Source organism: Acanthochromis polyacanthus, chromosome 18 (assembly GCF_021347895.1).
Source record: "Acanthochromis polyacanthus isolate Apoly-LR-REF ecotype Palm Island chromosome 18, KAUST_Apoly_ChrSc, whole genome shotgun sequence".
Taxonomy (NCBI): domain Eukaryota; kingdom Metazoa; phylum Chordata; class Actinopteri; family Pomacentridae; genus Acanthochromis; species Acanthochromis polyacanthus.
Window position 1 is genome coordinate 35,275,440 of NC_067130.1, and position 19,562 is coordinate 35,295,001.

At 40.7% G+C, this 19,562-nt stretch overlaps 1 protein-coding gene across 7 annotated transcripts in view; it reads left to right on the forward strand.

Annotated features, from left to right (window-relative positions):
• slc25a46 (solute carrier family 25 member 46) overlaps positions 1–19,331 on the forward strand; it is a 46,584-nt gene extending 27,253 nt beyond the window's left edge. Inside the window, exons 1-8 of one of the 7 annotated variants that reach the window (XM_022221940.2) lie at positions 10,400–10,888; positions 11,438–11,480; positions 11,631–11,688; positions 11,809–11,886; positions 12,219–12,319; positions 12,432–12,488; positions 17,851–17,908; positions 18,133–19,331. In XM_022221940.2, the coding sequence (XP_022077632.1) occupies positions 10,618–10,888; positions 11,438–11,480; positions 11,631–11,688; positions 11,809–11,886; positions 12,219–12,319; positions 12,432–12,488; positions 17,851–17,908; positions 18,133–18,726 (1,260 nt within the window). In that variant the 5' untranslated portion in view covers positions 10,400–10,617 and the 3' untranslated portion in view covers positions 18,727–19,331. Of the gene's footprint in view, positions 1–10,399; positions 10,889–11,437; positions 11,481–11,630; positions 11,689–11,808; positions 11,887–12,218; positions 12,320–12,431; positions 12,489–17,850; positions 17,909–18,132 lie in introns of those variants that run through there. The other 6 variants (XM_051938841.1, XM_051938842.1, XM_051938843.1 and 3 more) reach the window with 6 other exon arrangements.
• Positions 19,332–19,562: the final 231 nt, after the last annotated feature.

Below are 19,562 nucleotides of genomic sequence, written 5' to 3' on the forward strand. Positions count from 1 at the left end.
AATAAATTTTTATTTATTGTTACTTTTGTGAGTTTCAAGTGATTTCAGTGAGAATTGTGGGTTTTTCCTTCTTTAACTGAGGGGTACCAACAATTTTGTCCACGTGTGTAACTCCATCAGGTTCTCAGTCATCCAGGTCCTTTTACCTCCTCATCCAGTAGATGTTTTTCTATCTCCATGTTTCCTCTCTACTCATCATCTGTAGATGTTCCTGCATGCTGGATGGATCTCCAACTACCAGCTCCAGTCGTCTTGTCTTGTCGTTTTGTGTCACGTTGGAGTCGTTTTGTAGGTCTGCATCTACTTTGTGTCCTTTAGAGTTTTGTTTGTGCTGTTTTTGTCTTTTCTGTCACTTTGTCTCGTTTTTTTTGCCACTAAGTCTCTTTTGCCATTTTGTGCCTTATTTTTCTGTCCTCATCCTAGAGATGTTTTTGGCTCTCCATGTTTCCTCTCTACTCTGCTTATCTACTAGAAGAAGTTCCACTGTGCTGGATAGATCTCCAGATACCATCCAGCACAGGGGCCTGTTTCACGAAGCAGGTTCAACAAACTGAGTTTCTTCCTCAACTCTGAGTTGATCTACTCTGAGATAGAAAACTCTGAGTTTTCGGTTTCACAACGGCTGATTTGAGTTGGTTTAATTAACTCGGAGTAGTTTGACCCACAACTCTGAAAAGACAGCATCAATGGAACCCCGATTCGACGAGTCACCATGGAAACGGGGAAGCGAAAGGCTGCGTTTTTGAACTGGAAGTTTTTAACGCGCTCATATGGCGAGTTTGAACACGTTTTTAGAAAGAAGTGCAACACCGCTGCAGCTGCAAAAGAGAGAGAGACGGCGTGGAGAACAGCCCGGATCAATGCGTAAGTTTAAATGTAGTCCTTTGTAATCGTAATAATATTACAGGGAATAACTGTCTGAATGGTAGAATATTAAGTTATTTCATTTAGAGGAAATCCTGACGGGGCAGCAGCTTAAGATGAAATATAAAAACATTGTTCAAACAGGTCAGACCTCGGCATTATCTCATGGAGGTACTTCATGTTGATCATGTTTTACATTGTAAAGTAGCCTAAATATTAAGTGGCTGTTTGACTGTGCAGTTGTTTTATCCACACATAGTCTAAATGTCTGCATCCAAATCATGTCCTGCTAAATAATTAAGACTATTTAAACTAACATAGACTTCTGCTCAGCCAACAGAAAGAAAGCAGATGCCTGTAAAACGGTGGAATAAAAGGTCATGGATGCACACATATATATATATATATATAGACACAGTGCCTATCATAAGTATTCACCCCCTTTGATGTTTTACCCTTTTATTGCTTTCATAAATCAATCATGGTCAATAAAATTTAGCTTTTTTAACACAAAAATTCTTGGAAAAAACTCTTTAATGTCAAAGTGAAAACAGATTTCTATAAAGTAATGTTAATGAAAGAAAATTATATAAATAAAAATAATTGTTTGCATAATTATTCACCCCCTTTTTAATTTAATGGTCTAATTCAATAGAGGTCCATCAAATTGTTGCCAATAGTCTCACTATCAGTGAAATGAAGATCACCTGAGTGGTGTGGGTGTGTTTCAAGTGATTGAGTTGTAAAACACCTGTCTGAAGGGTCCAGAGAGCGGTTGATCAGTATTCCTGGCTACCATTACACCATGAAGACAGAAGAACACTCTAAGCGACTCAGAGAAAGGGTTATTGAGAAGTACAATTCAGGGAATGGTTACAAAAACATTTCCAAGGCACTGAACATCCCCAGAGTTCAGTGAAATCATTATCAAGAAATGGAAGGAATATGGCACTTGTGTGAATCTGCCTAGATCAGGCCGCCCTCGTAAACTGAGTGACCTACAAGTAGGAGACTAGTGAGAGAAGCCACCAAGACCCCTACAACTACTCTGAAGGAGTTACAAGCTTCAGCTGCTGAGATGGGAGAGACTGTGCATGTAGCAACTGCTGCCCGGGTTCTTCACCGGTCAAAGCTTTATGGGAGAGTGGCAATGAGAACTGTTGAAGAAAAGTCATATTAGATCTGGACTAGAGTTTGCCAAAAAGCACGTGGAAGACTCCATGGTCAAGTGGAAGAAGATTCTTTGGTCTGATGAGACCAAAATTGAGCTTTTTGGCCATCAGACAAGATGTCATGTTTGGAGGAAACCAAACACTGCACATCACCAAAAACACACCATCCCCACTGTGAAGCATGGTGGTGGCAGCATCATGCTGTGGGGATGTTTCTCAGCAACTGGACCTGGAAGGCTTGTAAAGATAGAGGGCAGAATGAATGCTGCAAAATACACTGAAATCCTGGGGGACAATCTTTTTCAGTCTGCAAGAGAACTACGTCTTGGGAGAAGATTTATTTTCCAGCAAGACAATGATCCAAAACATACTGCAAAAGCTACACAGGAATGGTTAAAAAAGAACCAGGTAAATGTTCTGGAGTGGCCGAGTCAAAGCCCAGACCTCAATCCTATAGAGAATTTGTGGCTGGACTTGAAAAGGGCTGTTCATGCCCGATACCCACACAACCTGACAGAGCTTGAGCAGTTTTACAAAGAAGAACGGAGCAAAATTACAGTGGGCAGATGTGCAGACTGATTGAGACCTATCCACACAGACTCACTGCTGTGATTGCAGCCAGAGGTGCATCTACTAAATACTGACTTGAAGGGGGTGAATAATTATGCAAACAATTATTTTCATTTATATAATTTTCTTTCATTAACATTACTTTATAGAAATCTGTTTTCACTTTGACATTAAAGAGTTTTTTCCAATAAATTTTTTGTTAAAAAAGCTAAATTTTGTTGACCTTGACTGATTTATGAAAGCAATAAAAGGGTAAAACATCAAAGGGGGTGAATACTTATGATAGGCACTGTATACATATATACATATATACATATATACACATACACACGTGGACAAAATTGTTGGTACCCCTCAGTTAAAGAAGGAAAAACCCACAAGTCTCACTGAAATCACTTGAAACTCACAAAAGTAACAATAAATAAAAATTTATTGAAAATTAAATAATCAAAATCAGCCATCACTTTTGAATTGTTGATTAACATAATTATTTAAAAAAAACAAACTAATGAAATAGGGCTGGACAAAAATGATGGTACCCATAACTTAATATTTTGTTGCACAACCTTTTGAGGCAATCACTGCAATTAAACGATTTCTGTATTTGTCAATGAGCGTTCTGCAGCTGTCAACAGGTATTTTGGCCCACTCCTCATGAGCAAACAGCTCCAGTTGTCTCAGGTTTGATGGGTGTCTTCTCCAAATGGCATGTTTCAGCTCCTTCCACATATGTTCAATGGGATTCAGATCTGGGCTCATAGAAGGCCACTTTAGAATAGTCCAACGCTTTTCTCTCAGCCATTCTTGGGTGTTTTTGGCTGTGTGTTTTGGATCGTTGTCCTGTTGGAAGACCCATGACCTGCGACTGAGACCAAGCTTTCTGACGCTAGGCAGCACATTTCTCTCCAGAATGCCTTGATAGTCTTCAGATTTCATCGTACCTTGCACACTTTCAAGACACCCTGTGCCAGATGCAGCAAAGCAGCCCCAAAACATTACTGAGCCTCCTCCATGTTTCACCGTAGGGACAGTGTTCTTTTCTTCGTATGCTTGGTTTTTGAGTCTATGAACATAGAGTTGATGTGCCTTACCAAAAAGCTCCAGTTTGGTCTCATCTGTCCAAAGGACATTCTCCCAGAAGCTTTGTGGCTTGTCAACATGCATTTTTGCAAATTCCAGTCTGGCTTTTTTATGAGTTTTTTTCAGCAGTGGTGTCCTCCTTGGTCGTCTCCCATGAAGTCCACTTTGGCTCAAACAACGACGAATGGTGCGGTCTGACACTGATGTACCTTGGCCTTGGAGTTCACCTTTAATTTCTTTGGAGGTTGCTCTGGGCTCTTTGGATACAATTCCAACGATCCGTCTCTTCAATTTGTCGTCAATTTTCCTCTTGCGGCCACGTCCAGGGAGGTTGGCTACTGTCCCGTGGGTCTTGAACTTCTGAATAATATGAGCCACTGTTGTCACAGGAACTTCAAGCTGTTTAGAGATGGTCTTATAGCCTTTACCTTTAAGATGTTTGTCTATCATTTTTTTTCGGATGTCCTGGGACAATTCTCTCCTTCGCTTTCTGTTGTCCATGTTCAGTGTGGTACACACCTTTTCACCAAACAGCAGGGTGACTACTTGTCTCCCTTTAAATAGGCAGACTGACTGATTATGAGTTTGGAAACACCTGTGATGTCAATTAAATGACACACCTGAGTTAATCATGTCACTCTGGTCAAATAGTTTTCAATCTTTTATAGAGGTACCATCATTTTTGTCCAGGCCTGTTTCATTAGTTTGTTTTTTAAATAATTATGTTAATCAACAATTCAAAAGTGATGGCTGTTTTTGATTATTTAATTTTCAATAAATTTTTATTTATTGTTACTTTTGTGAGTTTCAAGTGATTTCAGTGAGAATTGTGGGTTTTTCCTTCTTTAACTGAGGGGTACCAACAATTTTGTCCACGTGTGTAAAATGCAACACAAAGTGCTTCACAAAATAAAAGAATAAAACAACAGAGAGAATAAAAAACATAGTAAAACCAACAATATCACGCTTCCAGATATATATACACATGCGCTCACACACACACTCACAAAACATACACACACATACACACAACACGGTGCTGAGACACGGCAGGGCACTGAGGAACCATGTGGGGAAACACCTACGACAACAACGACAACAGTCGTTGAGCTCCATTAGCACCGACTCTGAATAATCTTTCTGTTAACATGTCTGTAATATACTTGAGCTTCACCCATTGACTGTATAAATAAGGCTTCACCGAACTACCGCATCCTCTGATTTCTGGCGCTCTAGGAGCCTATTCGTTGCGCTGATTGGTTGTATACCTACCCAATTGCTGCAGAGTGATTTGATAGACAACCTTTTAGCCCGCCTCCCTCCCTGTCGAGAGTTTTTTTTTTTATTTAATTGAAACAAAGCAGCATCAACAGTCGTACAAGAGGTACGAAGAGTAACAAAAAAGACATACAAGATAGAAAGAAAAAAGAGTTAAAAAAAAGGTAACAAAATAACAGGAGTCTGTCTGCATGAATGTCCAATGGTTAGCGGTTGTCCATGAGTTTGATATCTTCAATCATGTTAAACAGTTTTACAGCAGTCCGCCCTTTCATATTCTTCAGTGATGAGAAGAATAGAGACGTCTCTTTATGAAACACACCAAAAATGGGTCTACATTTCAGAAACCTACATTTGTGTAAGAAAAATGTCCCTAATATTACAATGACATTCCCTAACATGTGAGGCAAAAAGTTATTAATTACAAATCCATACAAAATATTTTGACATTCAAAAGCAGGAGTTGGTACATAGTTAGATAAGCAGTGATGTACGTCATCCCTAAAGGCTTCAGAATACACACATTCATAGAATAAGTGATCTGTAGTTTCAGTGTGTTCATTACAAAAGGAGCAGTTTTTATTTTCACAACCAAATCGTTTGCTTAAAAAATCAGCTGAGGGATAAATTCTATTCATAATTTTGAAATGATTTTCTTTCATTTTGGGGGCAACAGGAAATTTGAAGAATTTAGATCTTAAAATTTGAGCGTCTTTTTTGGAGAAAAAATTAGAATTGAGTTTCTCGATGATGGATTTGGGAAAATGACTTTATTGAATATATTTCTAAGAACAAAGTCGGTAAGTTTGGAATCATTCAGCCTCATTCAGCATGAGCGATGGGAGATTTGCCTGAATTTTGTTTTTATGTAAGTCTGATGCCATTAAGACTGCCTGAGGTATTGCTTTAATTACGTGGTTGTATTGGCGTTTGTCATTTTTATTAAATTTGGTACTGAGATTTTAAAAAGTTAGCATTTTTCCAGAGCAGTCCAGTAAATGCATCACAGACCAGATTCCTTTATCAAACCAACTTTGTTGAAATATAGATTTGTGTTTATGGAGAACATATCTACAGTTCCAAAATGGGCTCATATGGGACTGAAATTCTGCTTGTAAATTAATCTCCAGTATAATAGAGTCTGCTGATGAAATGAAGACATTTTGATTGGAAGCTTATTTAGGTCATAATCACATTTAAGTAGGAACTCGATTCCTCCTAATTTTGTGAAAATTTCATTTGGGATGTGAAACCAGAATAGTTTGGGTTGTTTAAGAAAGTGTGTCAACCAGTTTATTTTGATGGTTCCAGTCTATGGCTTTTACACCACCCTCCTCATGTTCCTTAACCTTAGTACCTTTTTTAATGTAATGTGTTTTCCCTTTCCAAATGAAGTTAAACATAGTTTGATTAACTGCTTTGATAGCATCTTTAGGTATGGATAAGGAATGAATCTGGAAATGCGTTCCATTTTAGTGAGAAAAGTTCTTCCCATGATAGAGATGTCTCTCTGAGACCATGAATTTAGATGAGTTTTAGATTTTTCTACACAGTTCCATATATTAAGCTTGGATAATTGGTCGTTATCTTTAGTGATATATACACCCAAGTATTTCATTGTTGTCTTTACAGGAATGTTATGAATGGCTGACAGATCGCAATCATGAATAGGTCATAATTCACATTTACTAAAGTTTAATTTTAAACCAGAAGCTTTAGAGAAAAAATGACCAGAATCAAGGATTTTTGGTAGTTGATCAGAGTTTTTCATGAATATGGCTGCATCATCAGCCAACTGACTGATGGTTAGTTGTTTCCCTAGAATATTTAATTTGTCAAAATCAGATTTTTTCATTAGAATCGATAGCATCTCAGCTGCTGCAATGAATAATAAGGGTGAGATAGGGCAGCCCTGCTTTATTCCCTTATTAACTGAAAATCTAGGGGAAGTGCCCTGTGGTATTATTACGGTGCTGTTAGTGTCCGTATATATCAATTTTACGAAATCTATAAAGTAATTTCCAAAGCCTAGCATTTCTAGTGTTTTAAACATGAACTGGTGCTCTGACATATCAAAAGCTTTAAAGAAATCTAGAAATAAAATAAAACCGTTGTCGTTAATTAAATCCTTGTAGTCAATCAAGTCCAGAATAAGTCGTGTATTGTTGTGAATCGAACCTTAATGAATCCAGACTGAGTTTCTGATATAATGTCAGTGATACCTGTTCTAAGTCTGTTGGCAAATACATGAGTTAACATTTTGTAATCGTTGTCCAATAGAGTGATTGGTCCAAGGTTGTCAGTTAGTTTTGGATCCTTACCAGGTTTGGGGATTAAGCTAATAACACCTTGTTTCATAGTATTTGGTAAGATTAAAGTTGTTAAGATCTCTTTTAGCAGACTGAAAAATAAGTCTTTTAGATTAACCCAGAAGTGTCTAAAATGAGTTGTTAAGCCGTCAGAGTCTGGTGGTTTATCGAGTGATAAGCATTTTAGAGCTTTTTCAGCTGCATCCATTCGAATCTCTGCGTCACAGATTGTTCTAAAACACTCATCAACCTTAGGTATTTGTTCAGCAATAGACTCCAAAAACTTGTCTGTGTCTCTTTGTGAACAGGAGGAAGAGTTGGCTATAAAACTGAAAGATTTCTTTGGAGATCTGAATAGGATCATCACATTCTTCACCATCGATTACTAAAGTTTTGATTGCATTTCTTTCTTGTCTTCTTTTTCTAGTCTGCAGAAACATGCTGAGCTTCTCTCTCCTTCCTCAATCCACTTTGCTCTGGACCTGATAAAGGCTCCTTTGGTTGGTTGATGTAAATGTTGTCCAAGGAAGAGTGCAGTAAGATTCATTTTTGTTTTTCTTGTTCACTCAAAGAATGTTTATTGCAAGTATTATGAATTTCTTGTATAATATCAATTTCTTTTTGTTTATTGGCTCGGTTTATAATTTGGCTATAAGATATGGATATCTGACGTATTTTATATTTTAGAAATTCCCATTTTTCACTGTAACATTGAAGTGCAGTATCTTTGGAGATATCTTCTATAGTTCTTATTACATCCTGACAGTAGTGTTCATTTTTTAAAAGATTTGAATTAAATTTCCAACAGCCTTTATTCCTCCTACTAGCATTTATCGGGGAAATAGTTAATTTAACCATACAATGGTCTGTAAGCGCTGCAGCAGTAACTGAGCAGTTGATCTTAAGAGCAGGTGTAAATTCAGAAACAAGCCAAAAGTCTAATCTGGATTTGATGGTTCCATCTGGTTTGAACCATGTAAAGATTTGTTTGTCTGGATTTTGTATTCGCCATGTCGTTTAGTTGGAAATCATTACAGAATTGTGACAAAGTGCAATTAAATTGATGATTTTGAAATGTTGAGGGCTGCCTGTTAAGCCATTCATCCATTACCATATTATAATCTCCACCTAGAATAATTTTACTGTTAATATAAGTTTGAGATAGTTCTGTCAGTATGTTAGTTCTGTAATCAATAGTTTATTCTGGCTGAGGTTATTATAACCATAAAGGTTTCCTAGAATCAAGAATTGGTTGCTTGTTTCAAAAATGTAAATTATCCAGTGATCTGAAGAATCCTTTTTGTAGAAATAACTTTTCCAGGAAAGTTATGTAGGAGTATGGCGACCCCTGCCGACCTATTTGTGCCATGACTCAAGTATATTTTTTCACCCCATTGGTTGGACCATATTTTCTCAGCTGTGGGTTTCCTGAATTAAATAGCAATGTGCTTTTTCATTTTTGAGAAATAAAAACGTAGCTTTTCTCTTAATAGAGTCTCTCAAACCCCTAACATTTAGAGAAACAGAAGGAAAAGTTGCACTGAACAAAGACATAAATAAAGGATAGAGTAATAAAAGAAAAAGTGTTTAGTGAGTTTTGGGTGTTAAGTATAGAATAATGAGCCCCTTGAATAAACTGGTAAGTTATTAACTCATAACTGTAATTCTAACTTCCATATAATGTAGCAATAGCTTACATGTTATGTTTTTCCTATAGCATTGAAAAAAATAGAAATAAATTCTGCAGAGAATGTAAACTTTGTAATATAAGAAAGTGACAGTTTAAAATAAACTGACCTTCATATATTTACCTGGGAAAGCTAGTAAAAAGGTAGTAAAAAGGTAGTAAAAACATAGTGCAACCAAGTGTGAACAGTTTTAAAGGATAGCTGCTGTTAAAGTGCAACTCTCAAAAGAATGTATTTTAACCTTGAGAACATGTCCATAAGAACTTTACTAACTAGTAATAACAGTCTAGCCCAAACTTAATTGAGTCAGTATTTTATATTTCAACCTTTTTTCCATCGATGTATCCCACATGGCCCCTGAACCAGACACTTTTCCCATCAGCGCGGGCTTGATCCATCTTTGGCCATGCTGCAGCTCGGGTCTCCCTGTCAGCTTTGCACAAGTCTTGTTTGAATCTGATTCCGGCTTCTTTGCAGAATTTTGAATTTTTGGTCATCCTCCAAAATTCCTCACGACGGTATCGCATGACAAACTGGACAATCACCTGGCGGTTTCTTCCATTCTCTCGTTTTCCTAGGCGATGAACGCTGTCAACAATGGTTCCCATGGTGGCTGCCCACTGCGGTGCGAGTTGTGACAGAATGTGGATAACCTCCTCACGGATTTGTTCGTCGTCTTTTTCCTTTATTCCGTGTATCTTGAGATTCCACCGCCTCTTGTACCTTTTACAACTCAGTGACCCTCTCTTTTAGCTCCTTGTTTTCTTGAACAAGTCCGGGGATGTCTTTATCAAACTTCTGTATTTTGTTTTGGCATTCCTTTATATCAGCGGTGTTTATTTCAACAAGCCGAGTGATGCTAGCTACCATGGTGGCGGTTTCTCTTAGCTGTATCCCGAAACCATCCACTTTATCGGTTAGCTTAGCAATAGCTTCAATCAGGTTATCGTAGGACTGTTCTTGAGCTGTCTTCATCCTAGCCACTGGTGGTGCACCCGTTTTTGTTGGAGTGGCAGGTGGGTTCTTTCTCTTACCAGCAAGGCTTGCAGAAGTGTCCATCGGAACGTAATCGTGATCTGTAGTAGCAGCGTTAGCAGTTAGCTTAGGGCTAGCGCTCGGTTTCCCGCCGGACATCGTTTTTAACTTCAAATGAGTTTACCGGGGCAGTTTCTTGCGTTCGAGCACAACAGGCAACTATACCTTTCTTGCAGTTGCTGTTCTGCAAATATTTTCAGTCTGAGTATGAGTTAACGTTCAAATTTCGGGGCTGAGGAGTGCAGGCTTAGAAGAGCGAGCTGATCACTGCCGCCATCCCCCGGAAGTCCCTGTCGAGAGTTCCTTGACCCTTGTGTCTTCAGAGCTGGGTGTAGCGCGGCTAGGCTAGACATAAAATAGATCAGACTTCCACCTCAACTGTCAGCACACAGCTCAAATTCGTTTGACGGTCCTCACACCTCTTGGGGGCAGCACCGAGCTACGCCTACAGGCCGCTGCAGTGCAGAAGAAGCGGCAGGTGGATGCTTTGCTGCGGGTCAAACTGAACAGGACAGTCGTTCCTCCACCGGACCGCTCTACGCCCATTTTGATGCCCGCCTCTGACGTCCGTTAGCCGGATCTCAGCCACGGTCCTCCTGGCCTCTGTCCTCCGACCCTCTGATGGCTTCCAGGCGGCCGGACAGCTTCGACGGGCTCGGCTACCGGGGCCGTGACGACCCGCTGTACGGAGCCAGTTACCCGGCTCGGAGCGCCGGCGCTCCCGCAGAGCTGCACCACCACCACTGGGTCACCACGCCGCCGGACATCCCCGGCAGCCGCAACCTGCACCCCGGAGAGCGGACGCCGTTGCACGACGAGCCTCTGGGAGAGCCCGGAGGTCTCGGAGCCGTGTCCGGCTGGGACGCCCCGCAGCCCGGACTCCCGCCTACTGGTAGGTCGGTGTGTAGGCGCGGAGGTGTTAGCTCACAGGCTAATGATAGAATGGAAGTTAATGGAGAAAGCTAACGGTCATATTAGCTGGCAGGCTAACAACATCTGCAAGCTAACTGTTAGCTCGCAGGCTAACCACAGGTCAAAGTAAATATTAACTAAACAGAGAATGTTTAAAAACGGACTAAATGAGACTAACTGCTGGTTAGCCGGGATGCTAATGGCAGAATAGGGGCTCTATAAACCAGGTTAGGTAGTTAGCAGGCTAGGTAATTAGCAGGCTAATTAGCAGAGTTTTGTTTGCTTTTTGCCAGCGAAGCTAACAGTTGGCCACTAAACTAATAAGCTAAGTTGTTATTTCAGGTTTTGTACTGTTAATTTAGGTCTTTTCTTGTCTCAGCTTTGAGTTTTACTCTTTAGATTTCTTAATTTATTGGATTATTTTTTCTTTTAAAGATGCACAGCTGATCAATCAACCGTGAAGTCAATAATCAATAACATCTGTGATTGTTTCTGCTTTAATGTGAATAAACTTTGTTTCTTGTTGCAGAGCAGCTCAACCGATTCGCTGGCTTTGGAATCGGACTGGTGAGGTAGGAGTCACCTGATCGTTCAGGAAGCTGTACTTCATAAAACACACATTAATGTGAAGCTGAGATACAACAACTGCTACTGTTTGTGTGTTGTTTGTTGTTTTTCTTGTATTGTGTGTATTCTGATATTTTTTTAATGGTGTGTTCCAGTCTGTTCACGGAGAACGTTCTCTCCCATCCCTGCATCGTGTTCCGCAGACAGTGTCAGGTATCGGCTGCTTCTTATCGATAACTGATCAATATCTGCTGATTGATTTCTGATTGGTTCCTGTTCTTTCTGGACAGCTGTGTTTGACCTGTGCTGCTCTCTGATTGGCTGTTTCCTCAGGTGAACTACCACGCCCGCTGCTACCACCTGACTCCGTTCAGCGCCGTGGCCGTCATGTACTCCATCAGCAAGGCTCAGGTAGCGATCAATAACCTGCAGCTCACCCCCTGGTCTGCATTTAATCACAACAAAACATCACACCTATCAATCGCTTATTGATCTGCATCAATAAAACATCAGATCTATCAATCACTTATTGATCTGCATCAATAAATCTCCCCAGATGGATCAATAAAGAACGTTAGGATCAATATTTACTCATTAATTATTAATAGAAGCTGCATCTGATGAACACTCAGTTAATCAGTAAAATAATCAATGCTGTGATCAGATATCAATACTATTGATTGTTTAGTGATCAGATATGAATAATGATCAGTTATTGATCGGATATGAATGTTTTTGATCAGGGAGTGAAGGCTCTATGGAAGGGGTTGGGCAGCACCTTCATCGTTCACGGCATCACTCTGGGAGCTGAAGGCATCATTAGCGAGTTCACGCCGTTACCACGGTAACCACTGAATACTATTGTTCTTGTAGTAATCCCAGCCTAGTACTACAGTAGTGTTGCAGTAGTATTCCAGTAGTACTACAGTACTCTAACCAGATGTTTCCTCTCTCAGTGAACTTCCTCATCGGTGGAGCTGGAAGCAGCTCGCTGGACATTTACTGCTCAAAGGGTCAGTTCACCTCCTACCTACTAGAACCTACTAGAACGTACTGCTCTGCTGTTGGTGGTGCTGTTGTTTATGTTGTTTATGTTCTTGTTGTTCTACTGTTGTTCTATCAGTCTCTCCAGGAATTCGCGATGTTGCGATCGTGCAATTTCACGTGAAATCAACCAATCTCTGCAAATTTTGTGCCTCCTTGCAGTTTTGTCCAATCACTGCAACTTTCCTGCAACTTTGTCCCGCCTCCCGTGAGTTCCACCAATCATAGCAGCTCCCAGTACAAAACCTAATGCACGTACATCACCGAATTCACTTCCTGTTTATGGTTTGAAGATGCAGACGTGTGATACTAATGTCTCTCATTTACCAACAAAAATTACTGCTGCAGACCGTGATAAACAATTAATTCACTGATGTTCTTCACCAAAGCGGAGCTAAACTGTTTTACAACCGTGCAATACTGTGGTGGAATACAAAAAAGGAAAAAGCTCATCCATTGATACACACTTTTTTTTTTAAATCATGAAACGTATTAGAACGGCTGAAATGATCAGACAACAGACCACATAAATCACCATGATGGAAACTGTTGCATCCAGATCTGTTAGAGCACTGAAAGAATGAGGTAAATTATATTATTTATTCCACCAAAGAACACGGCAGAGTTATGTGACGATCAGCGTGTGTGAATCCTTCCTCTGTTACCAACATCACTCAGAAACAGACTCAGGGATTTAAATGAAGTTTTCAGGGTCGGTCAGAAATGACACAAGGACCAAATGATTAGACTTCAGCAGTGATACGGCTTAAAGTTTGGATCCACGGATTTGTTAAGGATTTCCCATTGAGGTAGCAGCACGGCGTCTGATAGCAGCACGGTAACCATGGCAACAAGTGAACGCTACCTCAGCAGTCTGCTGACGATCACAGGATTGTGATCCTACAACAATCTACCACTGTGGACGTATCGGAAATGACACAAGGAACAGTTGATTAAATTGTGGGGTGTTTCTGAGTCCCATCAATTCCCGTCGCCAGCTACATATTTAGGTCACGTGATTCAGTATGTAAACATGCAGAACACACACCTGTGTTCAGCGCGAAGTCAAGTAATGAACAGTCTTGGTGGAAGACTGCGCTCTCTGTTCTTGTTAATTGACGTGACAAGCCGTGAGCGTGTGTGTGTGAACACGTGTGTGCCAGGAAGTGAAATTAACTCTTTAAGCCACTGACAGATATGTCCAAATATTATTCATTCAATAGTAAATTAGCATTTTGTGCTGCAAATCTACCAACCACTTTATGTTAAACTATTATCTGGCTGCTAATGTCCCACCGTGGTGTGCCAGCTTTTGTGTAAATGGGTTGGAGAGTTAAAGAATTAATTTTGGGATAAATATTGTCAATTACAGTGTTGAAACGTTCTACAAGCTGGAAAAAATGCAGCTTTTTAGCAGTTGTCACTGTCTCCCGCAATTTCATCACAACAAATAAGCTTAAAACATCACAACTTTTATCGCAGTTTTTTTAGAAAAGCTGCCGTGAATTCCGGCATTTTCTGCCACAACAATCACGAAAAACGCCCGCAAAATCCTGGAGGGACTGACTAGTGTTACTGTTCTACTGGTGGTGGTGGTGTTGTTCTACTGGTGTTGTTGTTGTTGTTCTCCTGTTGTTGTTGTTCTCCTGTTGTTGTTGTTCTACTGGTGTTGTTGTTCTCTTCTTGTTGTTGTTTTTCTACTGGTGGTGTTGTTCTCTTCTTGTTGTTGTTCTGCTGGTGTTGTTGTTGTTGTTCTACTGGTGGTGTTGTTCTCCTGTTGTTGTTGTTCTCCTGTTGTTGTTCTGTTGTTCTCCTGTTGTTGTTCTCCTGTTGTTGTTCTCCTGTTGTTGTTGTTGTTGTCCTGTTGTTGTTGTTGTTGTTCTCCTGTTGTTGTTGTTGTTCTCCTGTTGTTGTTGTTGTTGTTGTTCTCCTGTTGTTGTTCTCCTGTTGTTGTTGTTGTTCTCCTGTTGTTGTTCTCCTGTTGTTGTTGTTGTTGTTCTACTGGTGTTGTTGTTCTACTGGTGTTGTTGTTCTCTTCTTGTTGTTGTTCTGCTGGTGTTGTTGTTGTTGTTCTACTGGTGGTGTTCTCCTGTTGTTGTTCTCCTGTTGTTGTTCTCCTGTTGTTGTTGTTGTTGTTCTCCTGTTGTTGTTCTCCTGTTGTTGTTGTTGTTGTTCTCCTGTTGTTGTTTTTCTACTGGTGGTGTTGTTCTACTGGTGTTGTTGTTCTCTTCTTGTTGTTGTTTTTCTACTGGTGGTGTTGTTCTCTTCTTGTTGTTGTTCTGCTGGTGGTGTTGTTGTTGTTCTACTGGTGGTGTTGTTCTCCTGGTGTTGTTCTCCTGTTGTTGTTCTGTTGTTGTTGTTCTCCTGTTGTTGTTCTGTTGTTCTCCTGTTGTTGTTCTCCTGTTGTTGTTGTTCTCCTGTTGTTGTTGTTGTTCTCCTGTTGTTGTTCTCCTGTTGTTGTTCTCCTGTTGTTGTTGTTGTTGTTCTCCTGTTGTTGTTTTTCTACTGGTGGTGTTGTTCTACTGGTGTTGTTGTTCTCTTCTTGTTGTTGTTTTTCTACTGGTGGTGTTGTTCTCTTCTTGTTGTTGTTCTGCTGGTGGTGTTGTTGTTGTTCTACTGGTGGTGTTGTTCTCCTGGTGTTGTTCTCCTGTTGTTGTTCTGTTGTTGTTGTTCTCCTGTTGTTGTTCTGTTGTTCTCCTGTTGTTGTTCTCCTGTTGTTGTTGTTCTCCTGTTGTTGTTGTTGTTCTCCTGTTGTTGTTTTCCTGTTGTTGTTCTCCTGTTGTTGTTGTTGTTCTGTTGTTGTTGTTCTCCTGTTGTTGTTGTTCTCCTGTTGTTGTTGTTGTTCTCCTGTTGTTCTCCTGTTGTTGTTGTTGTTGTTGTTCTCCTGTTGTTGTTGTTGTTGTTGTTGTTCTCCTGTTGTTGTTGTTGTTCTCCTGTTGTTGTTCTCCTGTTGTTGTTCTCCTGTTGTTGTTCTCCTGTTGTTGTTCTCCTGTTGTTGTTGTTGTTGTTCTCCTGTTGTTGTTGTTCTCCTGTTGTTGTTGTTGTTCTGTTGTTGTTCTCCTGTTGTTGTTGTTCTCCTGTTGTTGTTGTTCTCCTGTTGTTGTTGTTGTTCTCCTGTTGTTGTTGTTCTCCTGTTGTTGTTGTTGTTGTTGTTTTTCTACTGGTGTTGTTGTTCTACTGGTGTTGTTGTTCTCTTCTTGTTGTTGTTTTTCTACTGGTGGTGTTGTTCTCTTCTTGTTGTTGTTCTGCTGGTGGTGGTGTTGTTGTTCTACTGGTGGTGTTGTTCTCCTGGTGTTGTTCTCCTGGTGTTGTTGTTCTCCTGTTGTTGTTCTCCTGTTGTTGTTGTTCTCCTGTTGTTGTTGTTGTTCTCCTGTTGTTGTTGTTCTCCTGTTGTTGTTCTCCTGTTGTTGTTGTTGTTGTTGTTCTCCTGTTGTTGTTCTCCCCTTGTTGTTGTTGTTGTTCTCCTGTTGTTGTTGTTGTTGTTCTCCTGTTGTTGTTCTCCTGTTGTTGTTGTTCTCCTGTTGTTGTTGTTCTCCTGTTGTTGTTGTTCTCCTGTTGTTGTTGTTGTTGTTCTCCTGTTGTTGTTCTCCTGTTGTTGTTGTTGTTCTCCTGTTGTTGTTTTTCTACTGGTGTTGTTGTTCTACTGGTGTTGTTGTTCTCTTCTTGTTGTTGTTTTTCTACTGGTGGTGTTGTTCTCTTCTTGTTGTTGTTCTGCTGGTGTTGTTGTTGTTGTTCTACTGGTGGTGTTGTTCTCCTGGTGTTGTTCTCCTGTTGTTGTTCTGTTGTTGTTGTTCTCCTGTTGTTGTTCTGTTGTTCTCCTGTTGTTGTTCTCCTGTTGTTGTTGTTGTTCTCCTGTTGTTGTTGTTGTTCTCCTGTTGTTGTTCTCCTGTTGTTGTTGTTCTCCTGTTGTTGTTCTTGTTCTCCTGTTGTTGTTCTCCTGTTGTTGTTGTTGTTCTGTTGTTGTTGTTCTCCTGTTGTTGTTGTTCTCCTGTTGTTGTTGTTGTTCTCCTGTTGTTGTTGTTGTTGTTCTCCTGTTGTTGTTGTTCTCCTGTTGTTGTTCTCCTGTTGTTGTTGTTGTTGTTGTTCTCCTGTTGTTGTTGTTGTTGTTGTTCTCCTGTTGTTGTTTTTCTACTGGTGTTGTTGTTCTACTGGTGTTGTTGTTCTCTTCTTGTTGTTGTTTTTCTACTGGTGGTGTTGTTCTCTTCTTGTTGTTGTTCTGCTGGTGGTGTTGTTGTTGTTCTACTGGTGGTGTTGTTCTCCTGGTGTTGTTCTCCTGGTGTTGTTCTCCTGTTGTTGTTCTCCTGTTGTTGTTCTGTTGTTCTCTTGTTGTTGTTCTCCTGTTGTTGTTCTCCTGTTGTTGTTGTTCTCCTGTTGTTGTTGTTGTTGTTGTTGTTCTCCTGTTGTTGTTCTCCTGTTGTTGTTGTTGTTCTCCTGTTGTTGTTGTTGTTGTTCTGTTGTTGTTGTTCTCCTGTTGTTGTTGTTCTCCTGTTGTTGTTGTTGTCCTGTTGTTGTTGTTGTCCTGTTGTTGTTGTTCTGTTGTTGTTGTTGTCCTGTTGTTGTTCTCCTGTTGTTGTTGTTGTTCTCCTGTTGTTGTTGTTGTCCTGTTGTTGTTGTTCTCCTGTTGTTGTTCTCCTGTTGTTGTTGTTGTTGTCCTGTTGTTGTTGTTGTTGTTGTCCTGTTGTTGTTGTTGTTGTTGTTGTTGTTGTTCTCCTGTTGTTGTTGTTGTTGTTGTTCTCCTGTTGTTGTTCTGTTGTTGTTGTTCTCCTGTTGTTGTTGTTGTTCTCCTGTTGTTGTTGTTGTTCTCCTGTTGTTGTTGTTGTCCTGTTGTTGTTGTTGTCCTGTTGTTGTTGTTGTTCTCCTGTTGTTGTTCTCCTGTTGTTGTTCTCCTGTTGTTGTTGTTGTTGTTGTTCTGTTGTTGTTCTCCTGTTGTTGTTGTTGTTCTCCTGTTGTTGTTCTGTTGTTGTCCTGTTGTTCTGTTGTTGTTGTTCTCCTGTTGTTGTTGTTGTTCTGTTGTTGTTCTCCTGTTGTTGTTGTTGTTGTTCTCCTGTTGTTGTTGTTGTTGTTCTCCTGTTGTTGTTGTTGTTGTTCTCCTGTTGTTGTTCTCCTGTTGTTGTTGTTGTTGTTGTTCTCCTGTTGTTGTTCTCCTGTTGTTGTTGTTCTCCTGTTGTTGTTGTTGTCCTGTTGTTGTTGTTGTTCTGTTGTTGTTGTTGTTGTTCTGTTGTTGTTGTTCTCCTGTTGTTGTTGTTGTTGTTGTTCTGTTGTTGTTCTCCTGTTGTTGTTGTTGTTGTCCTGTTGTTGTTGTTGTTTTTCTAACGTGTCTCTGTGCTGCAGGTTGACGGCGGTGGTCGCTCTTCCATTTTATTGTGCCAGCCTCATAGAGACAGTCCAGGTGACTGATTATTGATATACTAATGATATGATAGTGATTGATTGATTATTGATATTACTGATTGATCACTGTATTATTTTTATATTATTGATATATTACTGACACATCGATTATTAATACATTATTGATTGATTACTGACATATTACTGATTGATTATTGCTATATTACTGATATATTATTGATACATTATTGATTGATTACTGTATACTGCTTCCTGCTGCAGAGTGAGATCGTTAGGGACGAGTCGTCGTCGGGGTTGCTGGATTGTGTCCGTGAGGGCGTGGCTCGTCTCCTGGGGTTCGGCGCTCCTCACAGCCGCCGCCTGCTTCCTCTGGGTTTCCTGCTGCTTCCCGCCGCGCTGCACGCCGTGCTGCGCTACGCCATCGCCGCCTCCGTCCAACGGGCGGCGCTGTGGCTGCATCAGAGGGGCAGGAAGCAGCGGGCCGACCCGTCCAACCCGCTGGACGCCTACTTCCCTGAGCTGGCGGCGGCGTGGGCGGGGTCTCTGGTGGCCGACGTGGCGGTGTTTCCAATGGAGACGGCGCTGCACCGCCTCGGCCTGCAGGGGACGCGCACCATCATTGACGCCACAGACGGCGCCGTGGCCGCGGCCAACGGCGGCAGCCCGCTGGTCCTGCCTGTCAACACGCAGTACGACGGCTTCTCCGACTGCCTGCACGCCATCCGCCGCAAAGAGGGCCGAGCCGGCTTCTACCGCGGCTTCGGGGCGCTGGCGGCGCAGTACGCGCTGCACGGGGCGCTGCTGGCCGCCGCCAGGACGCTGCTCAGGCTGCTGTTGCTGGACACCAAGACCTAGAGGCGTTACCATGGAGACGTTTCACCATTTAACGAGAAGATACGAAATAAACAGAGGATTTACTGTCGTCTGATTGGATAAGAACCTGTTGGTTGGGAAGTGATGGTGTGGCCGTTTCCATGGAAACCAGTTTATTATACAGACTTTTTGCAGATCACACAAGCACCTAGCAACAGCACGTCACCTAGCAACCACTGAACAGCACCACAGGGATTAGCCTAGCTTAGCATCATTTGTTGCCATGGAAACCTGACATCATGTCCTCTACCAGCACGAACCTGGAATCACCCTTTTACTGACAGCTGATTGGTCGGTGTAAACAAACACATTATCCCCAGAAAATGTCCCAGCAATGAATTTGAAGTGTCTTTGTATAAATCAGCAGCTCTCTGTATTAAAGTCTGTGTATTAAACTGTAGATTTAGATTAAATTATTTGTGATTTATGAAAATCAATAAAATCATCTGAAGAATTGTGAACGTCTGAAAATAAATAAAAGTGACAAAATGTGTTATTCTTGTTCCGTCTGCTTTCAGGTGAATCCTTCTGTTTCTTCTGTAAATAAGTTTTCTTGTTGAATAAACAGTTTTTGTGCGACGACAGAAGCTTCTTTTTTCAGTTATTGATCTTTTGTTTACAGCAGGTCGATTAAACTTTGTTGGTTTAACAGAAGAATCTGATAAAACATTCAGATATTTCTCTGTCCTCCCTTTAAATAGGATGAATAAAACATGTTTTTGCTTCCGTACTTGGGTTTGAACGGTTCTGAATGTTTTTCTGATTTAATGAGAATCCTGAATATTTATTAATAATTATTATTATTTAAGTTTTCCTCA